The sequence below is a fragment of the Microtus ochrogaster genome, chromosome 26, assembly GCF_000317375.1.
Source record: "Microtus ochrogaster isolate Prairie Vole_2 chromosome 26, MicOch1.0, whole genome shotgun sequence".
NCBI lineage: Eukaryota > Metazoa > Chordata > Mammalia > Rodentia > Cricetidae > Microtus > Microtus ochrogaster.
Window position 1 is genome coordinate 13,058,124 of NC_022025.1, and position 18,042 is coordinate 13,076,165.

General features: G+C 40.2%; 1 protein-coding gene across 4 annotated transcripts in view; it reads right to left on the bottom strand.

The window, feature by feature from the left end:
* The window catches only part of Ptpn12 (protein tyrosine phosphatase, non-receptor type 12), a 64,904-nt gene that overhangs the window by 32,906 nt on the left and 13,956 nt on the right, over nucleotides 1-18,042 (bottom strand). For 2 of the 4 annotated variants that reach the window (XM_005358349.3, XM_026784654.1), the window contains exons 2-4: nucleotides 8,744-8,852; nucleotides 2,019-2,095; nucleotides 211-306 (exon numbers count right to left, since the gene is read on the bottom strand). In XM_005358349.3, coding sequence (XP_005358406.1) covers nucleotides 211-306; nucleotides 2,019-2,095; nucleotides 8,744-8,852 — 282 coding nt within the window. Of the gene's footprint in view, nucleotides 1-210; nucleotides 307-2,018; nucleotides 2,096-8,743; nucleotides 8,853-9,313; nucleotides 9,339-18,042 lie in introns of those variants that run through there. The other 2 variants (XM_026784655.1, XM_013350443.2) reach the window with 2 other exon arrangements.

The window sequence follows — 18,042 nt, forward strand, 5'->3', positions numbered from 1 at the left end:
CCACCACCGCCCGGCCTAGGCATACTTTTCTTAAAATATTTGAACTACTTTGTGAGAATTTAATGAGCCATATTCAAAACTTGTTTTTGTCTTTTTCAGAAATATCGTTATATTTAAACCATTATACTTAAAAAGTTGTTTTACTTTTTACTCGGTAAGACACCTAGTATTTCTACATATCATGGATCTCAGAAGTGACAAGTCACTTACCACAACATTGTACTCCCAGATCATCCTCCAGAAGTCTATGACCGTATTCGCTAAAGGCCCCTGGGTTGCCACATATGCTTTTGGCCCATAGACGCCCTGAAAGGGTGAAAGGTAAACGTCAATTCACTGAAGCGTCAAGTTACTTTAGTAATGCTTTCTTCTAAAGCCACCATTCGCCAGTGCATAAAACATGGCAGCACGTGCCCGAGTCACTGCAGCTTTGCTAATCAATGGTACAGAAGCAGTAATTAAATCACTTTGTACTAAGAATTAAACAAAATCTTGGTCATAGTGTCATATGCCTTTAATCCTAGCACTCAGAAGCAGGCCCGATCTCTTTGATCTGTGAGTTTGAGGCCAGCCTGGTTTACATAGTGAGTTCCAGAACAGCCAGGACTACAAACAGAATGACTCTATCTCAGGAAACAACAACAAAAACTTAATGAATAGTCAAAAAATTAACTATAGCAAAAACACAAGAGTAAATCCTAAAAACAATACTAAAGCTAGTAGTTAGCACTCAGAGCCTACTACAGGCTCTGGAAATAGCTAAGACAGCCGACTGAAACAAATGAACTGGCAGACACCTGAATCAGTGCTCTAACTACAGTTAAAATCTACAACTCTTAATACACATGTATAAAAGAATCTACATATTGACAATATCTGAAACACAATACCCATTTTGTTTAGTCCACAAATTGTTTTACTGTAATAAGTAAATTAAAGAATTCTTTACCTAAAACCCTATTTGTTCAACATTACATAGACAATATTAATTTTACTACTCTTATCATCTAACATTTATTATCAACAAAACACCTATTAAAGTATTTATGACTACCAATATAAAAATCTCTGAAAAGCTGTAATAGATGTATAACTGGATTCAAAAGCCCAAAATAACCTATGAAACAAATTTAAACTTTTATTTAAACTCAGTCACAAAGGACACTGCACCTCTTTCTTGGTAACAGCATAAACAGGACAGGTAGGGAATAGTAGAGAATGCCCACAATCCCATCGCCAGGGAAGCTAAGGCAAGAAGTCTCAAGCTCCAAGCCAGTGACCACCCACCCACCCACTTACCCCTTCAATACTGTAGATTCTCAGCCTTCTGAATGTTGGGATCACAGGTATATGCTACCAAACATGGCTCCAAGTTGTCATCGCAAATAGTAACAAATAGGGGCTGGAGAAATGGCTCAGTGGTTAAGAGCATTGCCTGCTCTTCCAAAGGTCCTGAGTTCAATTCCCAGCAACCACATGGTGGCTCACAACCATCTGTAAAGAGGTCTGGCGCCCTCTTCTGGCCTTCAGGCATACAGACAGAATATTGTATACATAATAAATAGTAACAAATACCAAAGATTTTTAAAACTGCAGTTGTATCTTATACATTTAAATCAACATTACCTAGTAATTTTGGCACTATTAATTTATCCTAAGAAACTGTGCAAAAGAATAGTGTTTATTATAATTTCATCACCAAGAAAAACTGGGAACTACCATATGGTTCAACGACATATAAGCTCAAGGGCCAACTTACTGAAGTATTTATATAGGCCTTCAATGTAAAGGCAGCACAGAGAAAACTATCTCTGCTATCACACACACGCAGCTTGAGCTATATGTATACGGCTTAGGTGGCTAGAAGGAAGGCACATAAGATATACAAGGCATTCTTATTTATTCTTATTCTATTTATTTTCTGATTAGTACATATTTGGTAGTTAACACCTTCAAAAAACTGTATGTAGAAAGGCATTAAGTGTAGCAAGGAAAAGTCCCCTCATTTTAATCCGTACCTTAATAAAATTTGCATTGATGTAGTCGGAATCTTGAGACGGAGTCTTCAAGGTCAGCTTAACTCGGCTGTGGTCAACTACAAGAGAAAAGACTTCTGTAACTTCCGTCACAATGCAGCTCACAGGCACGGACAGCTTCCACACACCAAGTGCTGGGATCACAAACATGCCACTGCATCTACTCTAAACACGCAATGTCAAGTTCAGGGGCCAGGACGGTAACTGTAACATTATTTTAACAAAAAGTAAACTCTCAGAAAAGCAAAAAAATATATAAATATATTAAAGCTGCAATCAAAATTATATCTGGAACTTTAAAAATATAAAACATTAAACCTTGACCAAATTATCTAGGGGTGAAGCCTCAGTGTTTTTGCTTTTTAATTTAAATTTTGTCTTTAAACCCAGCACTTCACAAGTAAAGGCAGGTGGATATGGGTTTCCAGGCAGAGACTCTGTCTTAAAAGACAGAACAGAATAAACTTTCTGTGTATGGTGTTCTGGCTGCATGTCTGTCTGTGTCAGGTGTGTGCAGTACCCACAGAAGTAGAAGGTCAGCTTCTGATCCCAAGGAAGTGTAGTTACAGAAGGTGTGGTGTGAGCTGCCATGTGTGTGCTGGGGAACTGGACTCAGTCTTTTGGAACAGCAGCCAGTGCTTTTAAAGGCTGAGCCATCTCCTCAGTGAAACCTCAGAACCCTTTTTAAATTATTTATTTATTATGTATACAATATTCTGTCTGTATGTATGCCTGCAGGCCAGAAGAGGGCACCAGACCTCATTACAGATGGTTGTGAGCCACCATGTGGTTGCTGGGAATTGAACTCAGGACCTTTGGAAGAGCAGGCAATACAGCAGGCAATGGCTCTGCCGAGCCATCTCGCCAGCCCACCTCAGAACCTTTTAATGACCAGCACTCAAGAGTTCCTTTGCCAAGGTTCTTACCAAGAAATGTACCTTTCCATATTTCACGAGAAATTTTGAAAATAATTATGACTAATGAATTAAAATACTACAGTATGACAGGACTGGACAAAAATAATCAGACAATATTATGGAAAAATGCAATCTTTCTTTTACCTTCCAATATCAGAATGCATATTATTTTCATTTGCATTAACTAAGCTATGTAAATCCTATTTATCTATGTATGTATGTATGTATATATATGTATATATATATATAATGTATTCATGTGTGCCTATATCTATCTATATCTCTATTTACAGAGAGTGTGTGTATGTGTGTGGTAACAGCCCTTGCTGTCCTGGAACTCCAGCTGTAGACCAGACAGCTTTGAACTCCCAGAGATGCTCTGCCTCTGCCTCCCGGGTGCGCCACCACGCCCAGTTACTACTATTTATTTACTTTTGTAGGAGAGAGGCAGGGGATGCTGATGGATGTGTGTGCCACATGGAGGTTATCAGACTTGGTAGAAAGTACCTTAACTCATGGAGCCGTACTGTCAGATTTTGTACTGGTTTAAAAAAAAATTAGGCAGGGCATAATGGCTCATGCTTTTAATCCCAGCATTTATGGAAGCAGATGCAGAAGGATTTCTGTGAGTTTGAGGTCAGCCAAGGCTACATAAGGATCTTATTTCAAAACAACAACAAAAACCCAAAACTTCATTAACTCAAAAAATGACATTTAGAAGTGACTTTAGATTTAAACAAAGCTTGCAAAAATAGCATAAAGTCACAGATACTTGCTCCTGAGCTTCCTCTAATAGTAACACTGCTTTGGGGGGTGGAAATATTGAATCAAGATATTGCTATATATAGTACAGAATGGCTTTGAACTCATGATTCTTTGTACTCAGCCTCCCAAGTGCTGGGACTACAGGACTATCCCCCACGACTGGCTTAATACTAATATATAACCACCGCATAATTCCTAAGACCAGAAAATTCAGTTATCAAACAAGTAACAATTTTAAACTATATTTCTGAGTTTTTCATTTTTTCAAGATTATGTATTGACTTATTGTCTCTTTCAATGTTAAATTTCCCTAATTTTTAGCTGTGACTGGGAGGGAGTTATGTATTTTTGAGAATAATCCCACAGGACTGAGGGCTGGAGAGGTGGCTCAGTAGGTAAAGCAGCTGTGCCCTCTTCAGAGATCTCAGTGATTCCCAAGGCCTGAATCAAATGGCTCACAAGCACCTGTGACTCCAGCTCCAGGACCTAAGGGACTCTAGCCTTCCTGGGAGCTGCACACATGTGAGGTACATAAACTCACACAGGCACAAATGTGTGTACATGCTCACACATAAATACCACAGAATTAACATGGTTGAGGGCAAGGTGGGTCACGAGGTACAAACATTTTACTACTTGCAAATTAAAGGAGCCTATTCACCTGGTTGATAAGGTATGAGAACTGCCTAGTACCGCCTATAGATTAGAAAAGAACAACACACAAGCTGTAACCATGACTATCACATTACAGCTTCCTAATCCATAGACAATGAATATGAAAACCAATTAATTTACAAAAGATAAATTGGAGATGGCAACAGCTATGAATATACTTCTTACTGAAATATTACAAAGACAACTGTCATGAATGACTTGTTTCTGATGTTTTGGGAATTTGTAGTTAGAGGAATAAGAAAGATGTACTAGACTCTGAAAACTATTCGTCGCTAACATGTTTTCCATTCTTGCTAGTGCTCTGCCATTTATTTCACTCATATTACTTTGTCTCCTCTTTTTTAATTTGACTTTGGAAAGATGTTTCTTTTGATACATGAAAGAATCACCATATAAGGTCTCTTAATAAGGGGTCCCAATCAATAACTGTTATCAATATGGCATCCCACTCTCTAGTCAGAGTGCCTCAAAGATAAGAGTACAGCACCTGGTTCCGCAATGACAATTAAGATCATCAGCCTACATGTAGGCTGTCCACGTGCAGGCTGGGGATTTGAAAAAGGAGGTTAGGCATACACAAAGTGGAATAAAGAATCTCCTATTTACCATCAGAACAGATGGAATATCCCCAACTCACCAACCCCAAAAGCTCTATTTTAGCCCTTACAAACAAGAAAACATGGGTAAATAACCTCTTATTCTAAGAGAACATTGAAAATTTTCAATTCTGGAAATAGTCTCTAGTACCCAGGAAATATTAAGCACTCTTGGCTGGACATCGTGGCCCATACCTGTAATCCCTGGATTTAGGAAGCTAAGGCAGGATGATCAAGAGCTTGGGCCAACCTGGACCATCCAGTGTTAAGACTTTTATCTTAAAACCAAGCAACAACAACAAAAGGAATTCTTAACACAGTGAGATTAAAATAAAATTCTCCTTAAATAATTTGAAGACTTTTCACCAAAGAAGATATACAAAGAATTGGCTAACAGCACATGAAAAGCCACAAATTAGAAATATAACAAGAATCACTAGAAAAACTGGAATAAAAAAGTCTGGGCCCAGGAAAATATATAGTGGATAAAACATTTGAGTGTGGTGGCCCACCTATAACTTCCAACCGCAGGTCTTCATAGGCATCTATGAATAGGCGTACACACTCATGCAAGATGGTAAGTGCAACGGCTCACACCTGTAACTCGAGGTGCTCAGGAGGCTGAGGCAGGCTGAGAACTTGAAGGTCTAACACAAACTAACACAGTCTCAACAATCAAAAACCCAACTCTCCCGCGAGCCGGTGGGAATGTGGGAAACTGGTTCTTACGTGCCAAGGTTGGGAATGCAAAATACTGACTTCGACATAAGGTAGGTGTTGTGTGGTACATGCCAATAACCCCAGCATTACAGGCTAAGGCAGGAAGATGAAGAATTCAGAGGCCAGCCTGGGCTAGGGCTACACAGCAACTTGCTGCCTCGTAAAACAAAAACAAACAGAGAAATGTTAAATATAAACTTCTGTAGGTCTACAGTTATATCCCTACACAGGCCCCTAGGGACAATAAAATTGTATTTACACAAAAGCCTTTTCTGAAATATTTTTAGTGACATTATTTACAATATACATCAAATGCAGAGTGGACAAGCAATATATAATATAGTTACAGAATTAAATATTTTTCAATAGTAAAAAGACATAACCACTAGTACTATTATAACACAAATATAACTAAAAATGTGCTAAATTAGTGAAGTTAGGCACAACTGATCACATATTATATGATGTTTATTTCAAACTTCTAGAAAAACAAAATCTAGACTCAGAAAGCACGCAGACAATTGCCTGGGGCTAAAGAATACAGAACTTTTGGAAGTAATGAAATGTCCTAAAACTGGATTGGGTTGGTTTACTTATGATATAAATTTATTTTAAAAATTAATTACATACTTTGTTTCTGCAACAACGGACATGTTAAACATTCAAAGAAAATTGAGAAATTGTTTTCTGACAAATGTACATGCCAAATCCAAACAGGCAGAAACTGACTAGAAGGAAGAAGAGGTCCTCCTGCCCTGACTAGCGCTGAGGCTGGCACTCTAAGGAAGGCTCTCAACCCCAGCTTAGACAAGGCTCAGTTGTGTGCTGTGCGCTGCAGGCTGTGCAGCAGGGCCCCAGTCTGCCCCTAGAGGCTGGCAGCAGCATGACAACCAAAAACGCTTCCCGTCAAATATCCGAGTGCAGCAACCACCCTTTCTCAATGTCAAGGCTCTGGATACAAACTACCTTTCATCATATAAGCGACTTAACTCTTCCAGACTCAGTTTCCCAGCTGCAAACGGGATTACAAGAGGAAAATCTATTTATCACAGAAACGAGCAACTGATTCACCAGCATCCCACCAAGCTCCTCCCTTCCCCGTATCCCAGCTCTCTCAGGGCCTTACCCTTCCAGCATTACCTACAGAGCTCGTGTCTATGTGTCTTCACTGTCTGACACCTAGGCTAGAGCATGAAGTTCAAAAGCAGGGACTTCTGCACCATCAGCACACAGATTCCCATCACAACTCTATAAAATGCATGTGAAAACTGAAACCTTGAGCCAGTTAAGATTTATTTCTCTAAACTACAGAGAAATCAGTGGGCAGTACTGAAAGGTCACATGATTATGTTGAAAGTATCTGGACCACATCCACGTCAACTCCTATTCTATATTAGTAATAGCATATTAATGCTATGGTCTGACTGCATCCCCTAAGCTCATTTGCTGAAACCCACTTCCCAATGCAGTGATGGGGCGGGGGGGGGCGAGGAGGGCGTGTTCTGATGAAGGCAGTGACTGTCTCTACGAGAGGCCTCCTTGATCTACACGAGGGCTCAGCGAGTGTGCGCCCTCACTTCACACCAGTGCTCCTGGAGCCCTCACTTGGACTTCTCCCAATGCACTTCTGTTGACACGTCACCAAGTCTGTGCACTTTGTTAAGACAGCCTCAACAGATCAAAGACACTGGCAAGGAAGGCGGAGCATATTTAGGCAAAAGCCTTGAGAGGATACTGTGCTAGATTAGTAGAAAATGACTGACCTACCTAACGCTCCAAACAGGCCTTAGAAGGATTATCACTGTAGCTCCAATTTACAAAGGGAAGGCCAGTTCCGGGTCTTATAGCTACAAAACCTGCAGAGTGGCAGTTCATCACTTGTCTGTGCTGGTCCCTGTCAATGTCACTAATACAATCCACAGAAGAGAAGAATGTAGCAGAGTTACACAAAGTACAGGTTTAAACACAGGCAAAGAAAGCAATGAGGAGGGTCGGAGAGGTGGCTCCGGCAGTGAAGTAATTGCTGGGCAAGCATGAGGACCTGAACTCAATCCCAACACACACAAGCCAGACATGAGTGGTACTTGTACCGCCAGCTCCAGAAAGGTGCACAGGTAGATCCCTAGGCTTGCTGGCTGGGTAATCTAGCCCAACTGGAAAGCCTTAGCCACAGTGAGACACCAAATCTCAAACAAAAAAAGCAGAAGTGGCTCCTGAACCACTAAATCGGAGCTGACTTCTGATCCGATCCGTCCCCATACAAAACAGATAGGCATGCACACAAGAAATCAGTGAGGAACAGAGGGAGATAAGAAAAGGAGGAAATGATCTGAAAGAGGGTTATCATGAAGGAAGAAAATTTCAGAATAGACTGGCCAATGGCACACACACTTAATAGGAAAGAAAATCACTGAAAAAGACCACTGGCTTTAGTGAGGCTACTCCCTTAGGTCACTGGAACACCAGGGTATTTCAGAGAGAAGCTCTCATAACGACACTTAAGGAAATGGCGCTACAGGATGTAGATAGTTCAAGACAGCTGCAGGAAAACACTGTGGCATCTTTAAGAAAAAGCAGGTCCAAGGCAAAATTTTTCCTTATAAAATGTGGACTCTTAGTTAAGCATGTGTTTAAAGGAACTTATCTAGAAAACAGTATTATCTTAGCCTGTAATCATAATGAGAATATCATGTTTTCAACCCTAAATACGCTTAGACACCTAGACTGCTGAGGACAGCAGACACAAGTTTCTGAGGTATCTTGTGGCCCACTTTTTCATCCACAGGTAATCAATTAAGGTTCTTCTCCAATTAACAAATCAATGTTTCAGCATTTTAAGAAACTATCCCAATTGTCTACATCACTTAAAAACAACAAACCCTGCTACAAGAAGGGCTTCCAAGAAGCAGTTAGGAATTATTCTGTAGTGTTCCTCGGAGGGACTGACACTACCTCCTCAGCTGCTCAGTTCAGAGCTGGGGTCACAAGAGTAGACAGCATTCTATGTACTCTAACAAGGGCAGTTCAAACTTACATGGCAGTATGTCCTTATATCTGTTCTTTTTAACATTCTCTTCTTTTTCTCCAGTGGCTGTGGGGTAAATCTTTTCTGTTCTATATTTGGTAGACAATCTTCTTAATCGCTTAAAATACAAGAAAATAAAATTCAAGTTTAGAGAAACATTGATATTTTCAGAATGTTAAAGATTTACAAATGAATTCTGTTGACCCAATTCCTCACAACTAATTCTATTCCTCTAAGCTGTTAATTTCCCTGTCCCTTAAAAATTAACCCTAAGAATAATTTCTTTTTAGAGTAAGTGCAATTATAAGATTGTTTATTCCAAATGAACAGCAAAGGGAACTAGAAGTAATTTTACTTGAAGATATCACTAAGCTGAGATTGTCTTGGACAGGTTTCTCCTCTCAGGAGCCCAGGAGCACCCTCCATGAACCAGGCTCTTTCCGAGGCATACGCTAACAATCACTTGTAAAACACTGCACACAAAGTTCCTTCATACTGGATTGGCAATGCTCAACAAAGACTAATTCTGCTTCTTCACTGCCTCACAGAAGTGGCTTGTGGGTTATGACAAATTCTTACCACATGTGGCAGCAGGGATGTTCTTTGGGCTGGAATATTTCTGTTTGTCAGTAATACACTTCCTGCTTTCAGAACTGAAAGTTGGCATTGTGAATTGTTTAGATTCTATGCAACTACACTTCTAAAAATTAATTTCAAAGGAGATTACTTCCTTGATGGGTTAAAGACACATTGAAAGTACTTTGATTTTAGGACTCAAATTATTAAATACAAATGAAATGAAAAAAATCTAGTAGCAACTAAATTTTTCACCAGTTTATTTCTGTAACCCATGATGCTGAAACTCAAGCAATTAAAAATTTTCATGACTGTATTTAAAAAAAAAAATCATAGAATTTTAACACAAGAATCTTGTCATTGTTATGGTATTACTTTAAATAATTTTACACACGGGCACTTACATAGGAAATGGTTATTTTTGTTTTACTCAGAAAAAAAAAAAGGCTAAATTTTAGAGACAGAACACAGGAAAACACATTTTTTTCTTTTAAGAAAAATCATGCAATATACTGGCACAAAGCCTAACTAAAATTTCACAGGTCTATAGTGACTTAAAAAAAAAATCTCAAAATATATAGATGTGTAAACAACCCAGTTTTCCATACGCCTGCAACGCCAGCACTCATGGAAACAGGTCACTGGGCTACACTAGAGCCAGACTTCAGTACGATGTGTGTCCAAACACGGTATTAATTAGTTACAAATCCACCTATCTTACATTTCTACACATGTGCCTCAAGACAAAACTGGCGCAATATGGAATAATGTATGCACAAAGCTCTTTATTGCAGTATGTTCATAATAGTAAAGTTCACAAACAATAAAAAAACTGCCTATTAATAGGACTGTTAAATCTGTTTCATACAATCAAGTATGATATGACTAAAAAGCAAGTAAGAAAGCTCAGTCTTGAACACAGTAATATGGCATTAAAGGGTTCAAACCGCGTCTGCTTGCACACATGCACAAAGCATCTCCAAGAATCAAGCAGCACAGGCTACAGCAGGACAGGAAAGGAGAGCTGAGAAATGGACAGGAAGGCGAGTACTGTGTCTTTTCACACTGCCCTGTTGTATGAACACACTGCGTACCCGGAAGATTAAACGCAAAAGTAAAGCAGCAGGAAAAGGCAAAAAGATTGCTCACAGATTTCATTATTCCCTGTTAATACTATCTTGCATATCCATCTTCTCTGCTCAAAGATCTGACATCAGAAAAGATGTATTTTAAGATATTTACAGTGTCTGAATATAAAGGTTGTTGTGAAAATTAAAATTAAAGGATGTCGGTTTAAAAAGTCAAAGAAGCGCTGGCAGAAAAGAAAAGTACTGTACATCACTATTACTGAAGGCACAGGGCCAGGCTGGACTCCAAGCTGCTGTCACTCCTAGAGCACCTACTACCCACGCCAAGCACTTCCTGTGTGACAACCGCTGAGAGATATCTTTACAGTGTTCTTATGTGAAAGCTGGTAATTATTACAGAAGGTCTTCAAATCATAAACAAATATTCAAGTTTGAATTTTTATTTACCTAATAGTCTTAAAGCCTGACATATCATGGAATGCTTTATATGCTCAACTTTAAAATGAAGAATATTTTATGAAAATAAAATAAAAAACCTAGAGTCTACATAAATGGTATATCCAGTGAGATCTGATCATTGCATATTTTATGTGTGTGTATGTGTATGGAAACAGATTATATACATATGTATTAAAATATTTAATAACATAATATTTAAAACATATTTTAATACATGTTATATATATCAGTGTTCAGATATTATGTGTAAATTAAGTCACATATAAAATCAAATATATTTAAAAATCATCATATACATTAGATATGCAACATAAAAACAGAATAAAACTTTGCTTTGCACTTTGAAAAGCATCAACATCCAGAAAACTCTACCAAGCTGCATTAAAAAAGACATTTAAGTAGAGACTTTGTTCCTATCAAAAATATAGTCAGCCTTACAATTAGTCCCATTAATTAAAATTTTGGTTTTGATAATATTCACCGATCCATTTAACCCACCGTTACAATCTTTATAAAAAGACTCAGCAAGAGTCTGCCATATGCATGGCTCAATAATCATTAATTACTATTAGCCAATTAAAAATTCCTTAAATATTACTTGTACTTCAGATTCCTAGACTGAGTCTCAGAGAGACTCACATCGTGGGTCACTCTGTCTGCCTCGACAGTTTGTCCACCTAACCTGAGCTGGCTTTGCAATCACATGGACGGTCAGACTGCCGAGGTCCCCAGTCCCTCAGTGGGTCTGGGGTAAATTAACTAGAACACTTTCATTCTCACTCAGCTACCAGGTGCTGCTGCGGTACCTCTGACCACGTCTGTGAAGGAGAACTGACTAATTCGCTTGGTAAAACACAAGTTTCTCAGTTATCAGGTTTCTTTGTATTTTATATATAAGTTTGTAGTGGGGCCTTTTTTATAGAAAATTGGGGAAGGAATTAGTAAGGGAGAAAAGGGCAGGTAAGCAGTCCGGGGAGGGTGGAAGAAGGACACACAGCCGAGTAACCAAGGACAGCGGCAGCTCAGGCTGTAACAAAGGGCACGTGAGGACTGGAATGTTCTGAAGTCACTCGGGAAGACCTTCAACTGTGCAGGGACCGTGGACTGAATGTGATGGGGCAGGACTGGCAGTGGCACGCGGTTTCTGAACACAACCAAGATGGACCCTGGCACTGCTCACTGTGATGCATCGGGTGACTTTACTACAGCTTCTTCTGAACATGCAATGTGCACCGCTGTGCATGCCCTCATGCTAGGCAACACAAGCACTGCCTAAAGACCACAGCTCAGATCAGAGAGGACGACATGAAATGAACTGTAATACTGTTTTGTTTGACTGTGCACACAGTTTTCAAGTCCTACAAAAATGGTTTAGTTACAGAAAACAGATTTTAAAAAATATTGTTACTAGCATGTAAATATCAAACTAGCCTATCTCTGGCCTGTACGGGTTTAGAATGTTTGATAGAAGTCAAACTAGTATGACTGAGTTGGTGAAGTACGGCTGCATTAGCATGGGACCTCAGTTTCATCCCAGAACCCACGTTATAGAGCTGGGCTCAGCATGCCATGCCTGTGATCGCAGCACTGGGGAGGCGGAGATAGGAGGATCCCGGGACGTTCTGGCTAGCCAGAATAGGTGAACCAGGGAGCTCCATGTTCAATGAAAGCCTGTCTCAAATAAAAACAAAGTGGGGATAGAGGAAGACACCCAACACCAATTCTGACCTCAACATGCACACACCCTATGTTTGTAAAATACCAGAAATTAACCCTGTATAAACAAGGCAAAACTTGACATTATCAGGCGAAACTGGCAAAAACCACCACTTTTTTCATTTGAAGCTGAAAGTCAGGACTGATTAACAAAGAATAATGATGTAAAGAAGAATCTCGGGACCTTTTAGGTAAACACTCCAGCGGACCACTCTGGATAAAAACCCTGAAACGTTTGAGATCACTGCTGTGACATACTCCACCATCCACTCCTCCAAACCGCTTCCTCGTCTCTAACTCAGCTCATCAAGGACACATCTCAATATACAAACATCATCCTTGGCAGATACAGCCAGAACGTCACATTGTATGAACAGCAGCTCCTATCACAAATCCATAACGGACACTCCCCCACCTCTAAAGTGCTGGGACCTCAGGTATCTACTACCACCCCCAGCTAGAAATACAAACTTTTAACTAAGTTTATTCTTTACTTAACATCAAGGTATTTTATGGAAATAAAAGCAGAGTATCACTTAAATCAGAGGGAAAAGAAATAAGATTATGCCATACGGGATCAGTGAGATGGCTCAGCAGATCTGATGAGCCCCAGGACTCACACGGAGGAAGAACTAAGTCCTGAGAGCTGTGGGCTGAGCTCCACAGGACACCGTGGTCAGACATCCTTTGTTATACACGGCCGGGTGTGGTGGCAAAAGCCTTTAATCCCAGCACTTGAGAGGCAGAGACAGGTGGATCTCTGTGAGTTCGAAGCCAGCCTGGTCTACAAAGTGAGTTCCAGGCTAGTCAGGGCTACACAGAGAAATCCTGTCCTGGGAAAAAAACAAAACAACAACAACAACAACAAAAAAAAAACCCGTCATATGCATTAGTTTTACTGAACAAAGTTACCTAAGAAAGGGAAGTTTATCTTGCACGGTAAACTGGAGAGAGGTGGGTGTGTTTGCACACATGTTCCAACTCACAGGGCAGGCTCCCTCCTACTATCAGCACCTTCCTTTTCTCTACCGAACGCCTCTCTGCCCACTAGACTCCTGACCCAAGGTCTACTGACTTATATTTCTGGTTGTGAGCCTGCCTTAACAGTCGAGCCATCTCTCCAGCCTGTCTACCGATTATTAACTCCAATCTTTTTCCCTCTGTCCCCACAGTAAATGTCTCAGAAATTACAAACTCCAGGCATTAAAACTATGGGTACTGATCTGAGTGTAGTGGGGCACAACTAAAACACCCCCGTGCCTGGGACATTTAGGACACAAAATTCAAGGCAACGCTAAAATTGTACACGTCTTTAATCCCAGCACTCAGCAGAGGCAGAAACAGACCTAAGAGTTCCAGAAAGACCAGGACAACACACTGGGACCCTGTCCCAAAATAATAATGATAATAACAATAAAAAAGTAAAGAATTCAAGGCAAGCTTTCACTACACAATGAGTTTGACATCACCCAGAGTTGAGACCCTGTCTCCAGCAACACACACAAAATAATATCTTCCTTCAAATTATGATGTATCTTACTTTTAAGAAAACAGTCAACAATTTTCATAGGGGACTAAAGCAACCCATCATTAATAAAATTAAGAACATCAAGACCCACTGTTATACCTTAAGGGACAATAACATCAATTCTCTTTACCTCCACTAAAAAACAAACCAAAGACAAGTACTAAATTCTAGCATGGACCAATTATTTCTCACTGCCAAAACAAACAGCACAGACCGATTATCACACCTGCAGTGTAGACAGCTCAACATATACTCACCACTCTATGGAAAATGATTATTTCTGCCACAGAGCTGTGGTCAGTAAGCCAAGGTTTTAAAGAGAAAACCTACGTTTTCTGGGAAACTACCAACTTTCTGAAAAGAAAAAAAGATTTTTTTTTTTTGTTACAACTCTACTGAAATTACTTAGGAGTTTGTCGCTAATCTCAAGAGGCACCAAAGCTCGATACTGAGCTAAAAAATTTACAACAACAACAAAAATAAGAATCAGATGCAATCATAACCATTGTGATGGATTTCATGTCATTTTTTTTTCCTGTTTTAGAACTTATTATCTGCCATCCCTGGCTTTTAATTCCATCACTACTGGCAATGACTAGAAACCACTGTCTGGGAGACAGATGCACTCCCTCACGTCTTCTCCACAGTGCTAGTATCTTCTCATGGGAGGATCACACTCACAACACCACAGCTAATGAAATGGCCTCCTACTCACATCTGTAACACACTCACGTAAGCTACATATAGAGCTTGTATAACTGGAGAGAATAAAATGCTATTTAAAATTTGGTCTTTGTTATTTAATCACATTGAGTTGAAACTGATTGTAAAAAATGAAGTGGATTGCATTGAGACTGGTTTGTATATATTTTTCTTAATTGTTAAAATTTAAGTCAACATTTGTACATGTAAAAATAAAGTCTATTTTCTGGTCAAAAAAAAAAAAAAATGAAGTGGAGTACTTTGCCTCAAATTGTCCTTCCATCCAATCTAACCAGATTCTTCGCATCAGAGATCCGAGGAAATAAGTGTACATTCCGGGTGGTGTGGCCACAGTCATCTTGTTTTAAATAATAAACCTGAGCCAAGGTTTTTGTTTTGTTTTTCAAGACAGGGTCTCTCTATTTAACAGCCCTGGCTGTCCTGGACCTCGCTCTGTAGACCCAGCTGGCCTCAAATTTAACAGAGATCCCCCTGCACCTGCCTCCCAAGTGCTGAGATTAAAGGCGCGCACCATCACAGAGATCCCCCTGCCTCTGCCTCCCAAGTGCTGAGATTAAAGGCGTGTGCCACCACCATTCCAGGCTCTGAACAAAGTTAATTCACTTCTTTGCTACCCACAATCTCATCAGGCAAAGCTTCTATTTCAACTTCAGCTTCTTAAAAAAAATTCCGGTTCCTGCCCAGGGGCAGGGTGATGAGCGGGACACCTGGCACACATTTCCTCCTTTCCAGCTGGGGACAGCTCAGTGGTACAGCACTTGTCTACACGCAGGAGGCCAAGGTTCATACAAATAGAACCTCGTCCTGTGTCCTCTGGCCTGCTCACCAGCCTACTTCCGATTGTCTCCTAATCGTTCCACCTCATGGGCCAGGCCCCACTAGCCTTCTGTTTCTCAAACATGCGCATCTATCTGCTCCCTCCTCAAGAACACCAGCTGTCCATCAAAATCTGCTTCCCAGGACTGAGGCACTGTAGTCATGTGACAAAGGGGCAAGACAGTACTTACATATAAAATCCCTGCCAAAGAATCCAGAACTATGGCCAAAAGATTCCAAATGAAAGCAGCAGAAAGAAAGGTGTGGGAAGAGAAGCCCAGGAGAACACAGCCCGGAAGCACAAGTTTCCCACAGGTCTCTCCTAATGACGTCAAAAGGACCCATGAATTCCTGAAGCAATCAGCTGTGACAACCTTCACAAAAAGTGCTCTACGGAGGAACTCACGAGCAGAGAGTGGCGCCCGGGATTCACTGTCCAGCCACATGGGCAGTCCTGGAGTAGCACATCCCAACGGTCTCAACGCCTATGAGACCTACACGGAAGGCAGGTGTTCAGTATCAACAGTATCACTTGCTTCAACAATCGACACAGTGAAGCACTCTTAACTCTTAGCAAGGGAACCCTTCCAAAAACCCAAGTTCCCAGATGTCAGCTAAGGCTCAAGCAAACAAAGCACATCTTCCCAAGAGCAATTCCAGGTCCACCAATAACTCTTTCCTCCACACAAGCATAAAGTGAAAATGCACAATTCCTCTCTCTCCTTCAAAGTCCTTCTCATCTTACATACATGTCAGCAGGATGAATCACCTGACTAAAAGATACTTTAGGTTTCACAAAAATCTAAGTGATAATAGGACACACCAGTTTATATACATACCTATGAATTCCGGGCTCAAGAACCTGACATGTGTCAGACAGCATTCTGACAAGTGGCCAACTGCTTTCCCATGAACAGACCTGGAAATCACTGTTTCTATACTTTTCTTTCCTGCTATTGTTTCTAATTTTTTTTTCAGTTACAAATTTTTGAATTTTTCCAAATCAGGCCCTCCAAAGAAAATGATCACTAATCTGTATTTCTCTCATTATTGGGAAGGCTGGTAGTTTGTTCCCCTGTATTCAATAATTATTTATCTTCTTTTCTTAATTATCATGCTATATACCTAAGTTTCTACCTTTTTAATGCTGTGACCCTTAAATACAGTTTATGGTGGTGACCCCAACCATAAAACTAGTTTCACTGCTACTTCATAACTGCAATTTTGTTGTTATGAACCATAACATAATATCTGGTACGATCCCCGTGGAAGGGTCATGTGATCGCCAAAGGAGTTCTGACCCAGGCTTGAGATCCACTGTATTAGAGTGTTTTGGTTTTGGGGGTGGCTGTTTTGATATTTAGAAGATACTTATGTTTTTGGATAGTAATCTTCCATCTGTTTTATCTTAAAATTACTTAAGTCTCTGCATCACCTCTTGTAATAAAGATGTGCATCTGAGGTGAGAGGGCCATTCACAGTGGAGCAGGCTCTCCTTCCACATGGGCTCTGAACAGCTGACATCCTGCCTACACAAGGCCAAATAAGATTTACTAATTCCAGAAACCAGAACAAATTAAAATGTTGAAAAAAAATAAAGACAATTTCTTACTAAGTTGCAAAGGGTGGTCCTGAAGTCGTACAACACACACACACACACACACACACACACACACACACACACACACATGATTGTGATAACAGGGAATAGGAAGGGAGAAGTTAGTATTCAGCCATGAGAAGCGGCCCTTCCCAGGTTCATCTGTTAAAACCCGAGTCTCTGCTGGTGCTGCTGTTTGGACACAACCTTGGGATGGGGAGCCTTGCTGGAAACAAACTGTAAGGGCTTATAGCCCACTTGGAGTTCACCTTCTGCTTCCCACGTATCTAGGTGCGATGAACTCTAGCTTCCTGAGCTGCTGCCAAGCTCTCCCTGCCATTACAGACATCTAACTTTCTAACCTTCAATTGCTCATTCATGTTGTTCACAGGGGTATTAAAACATATAGATCACTTTAAAATGTGAAAAAAAAAACCCAAATGACAGAAAAAAATATAAGTAACATAATATGCTCAGTGAAAAATCAAAATGCAAAAGAGTGGAAGATAAGAGAACAATGAAAATATAAAACATAAATGTAGCAGACACTGCTGTAAATCATCAATTATTTGAATGTCAATAGTATAAATGCATCAATTAAAGGACATAATGAGAATAGCGGAGAAACAAGACAATTACACACTGACTATAGAAATTCACTTTAGGAAGAAGGCATTACAGATTAGAAGTGAATGGATGCTGGGACTATGTGCAGTGACACACACAGGTATCTACAGCTGGGACTATGTGCAGTGACACACACAGGTATCTACAGCTGGGACTGTGTGCAGTGACACACACA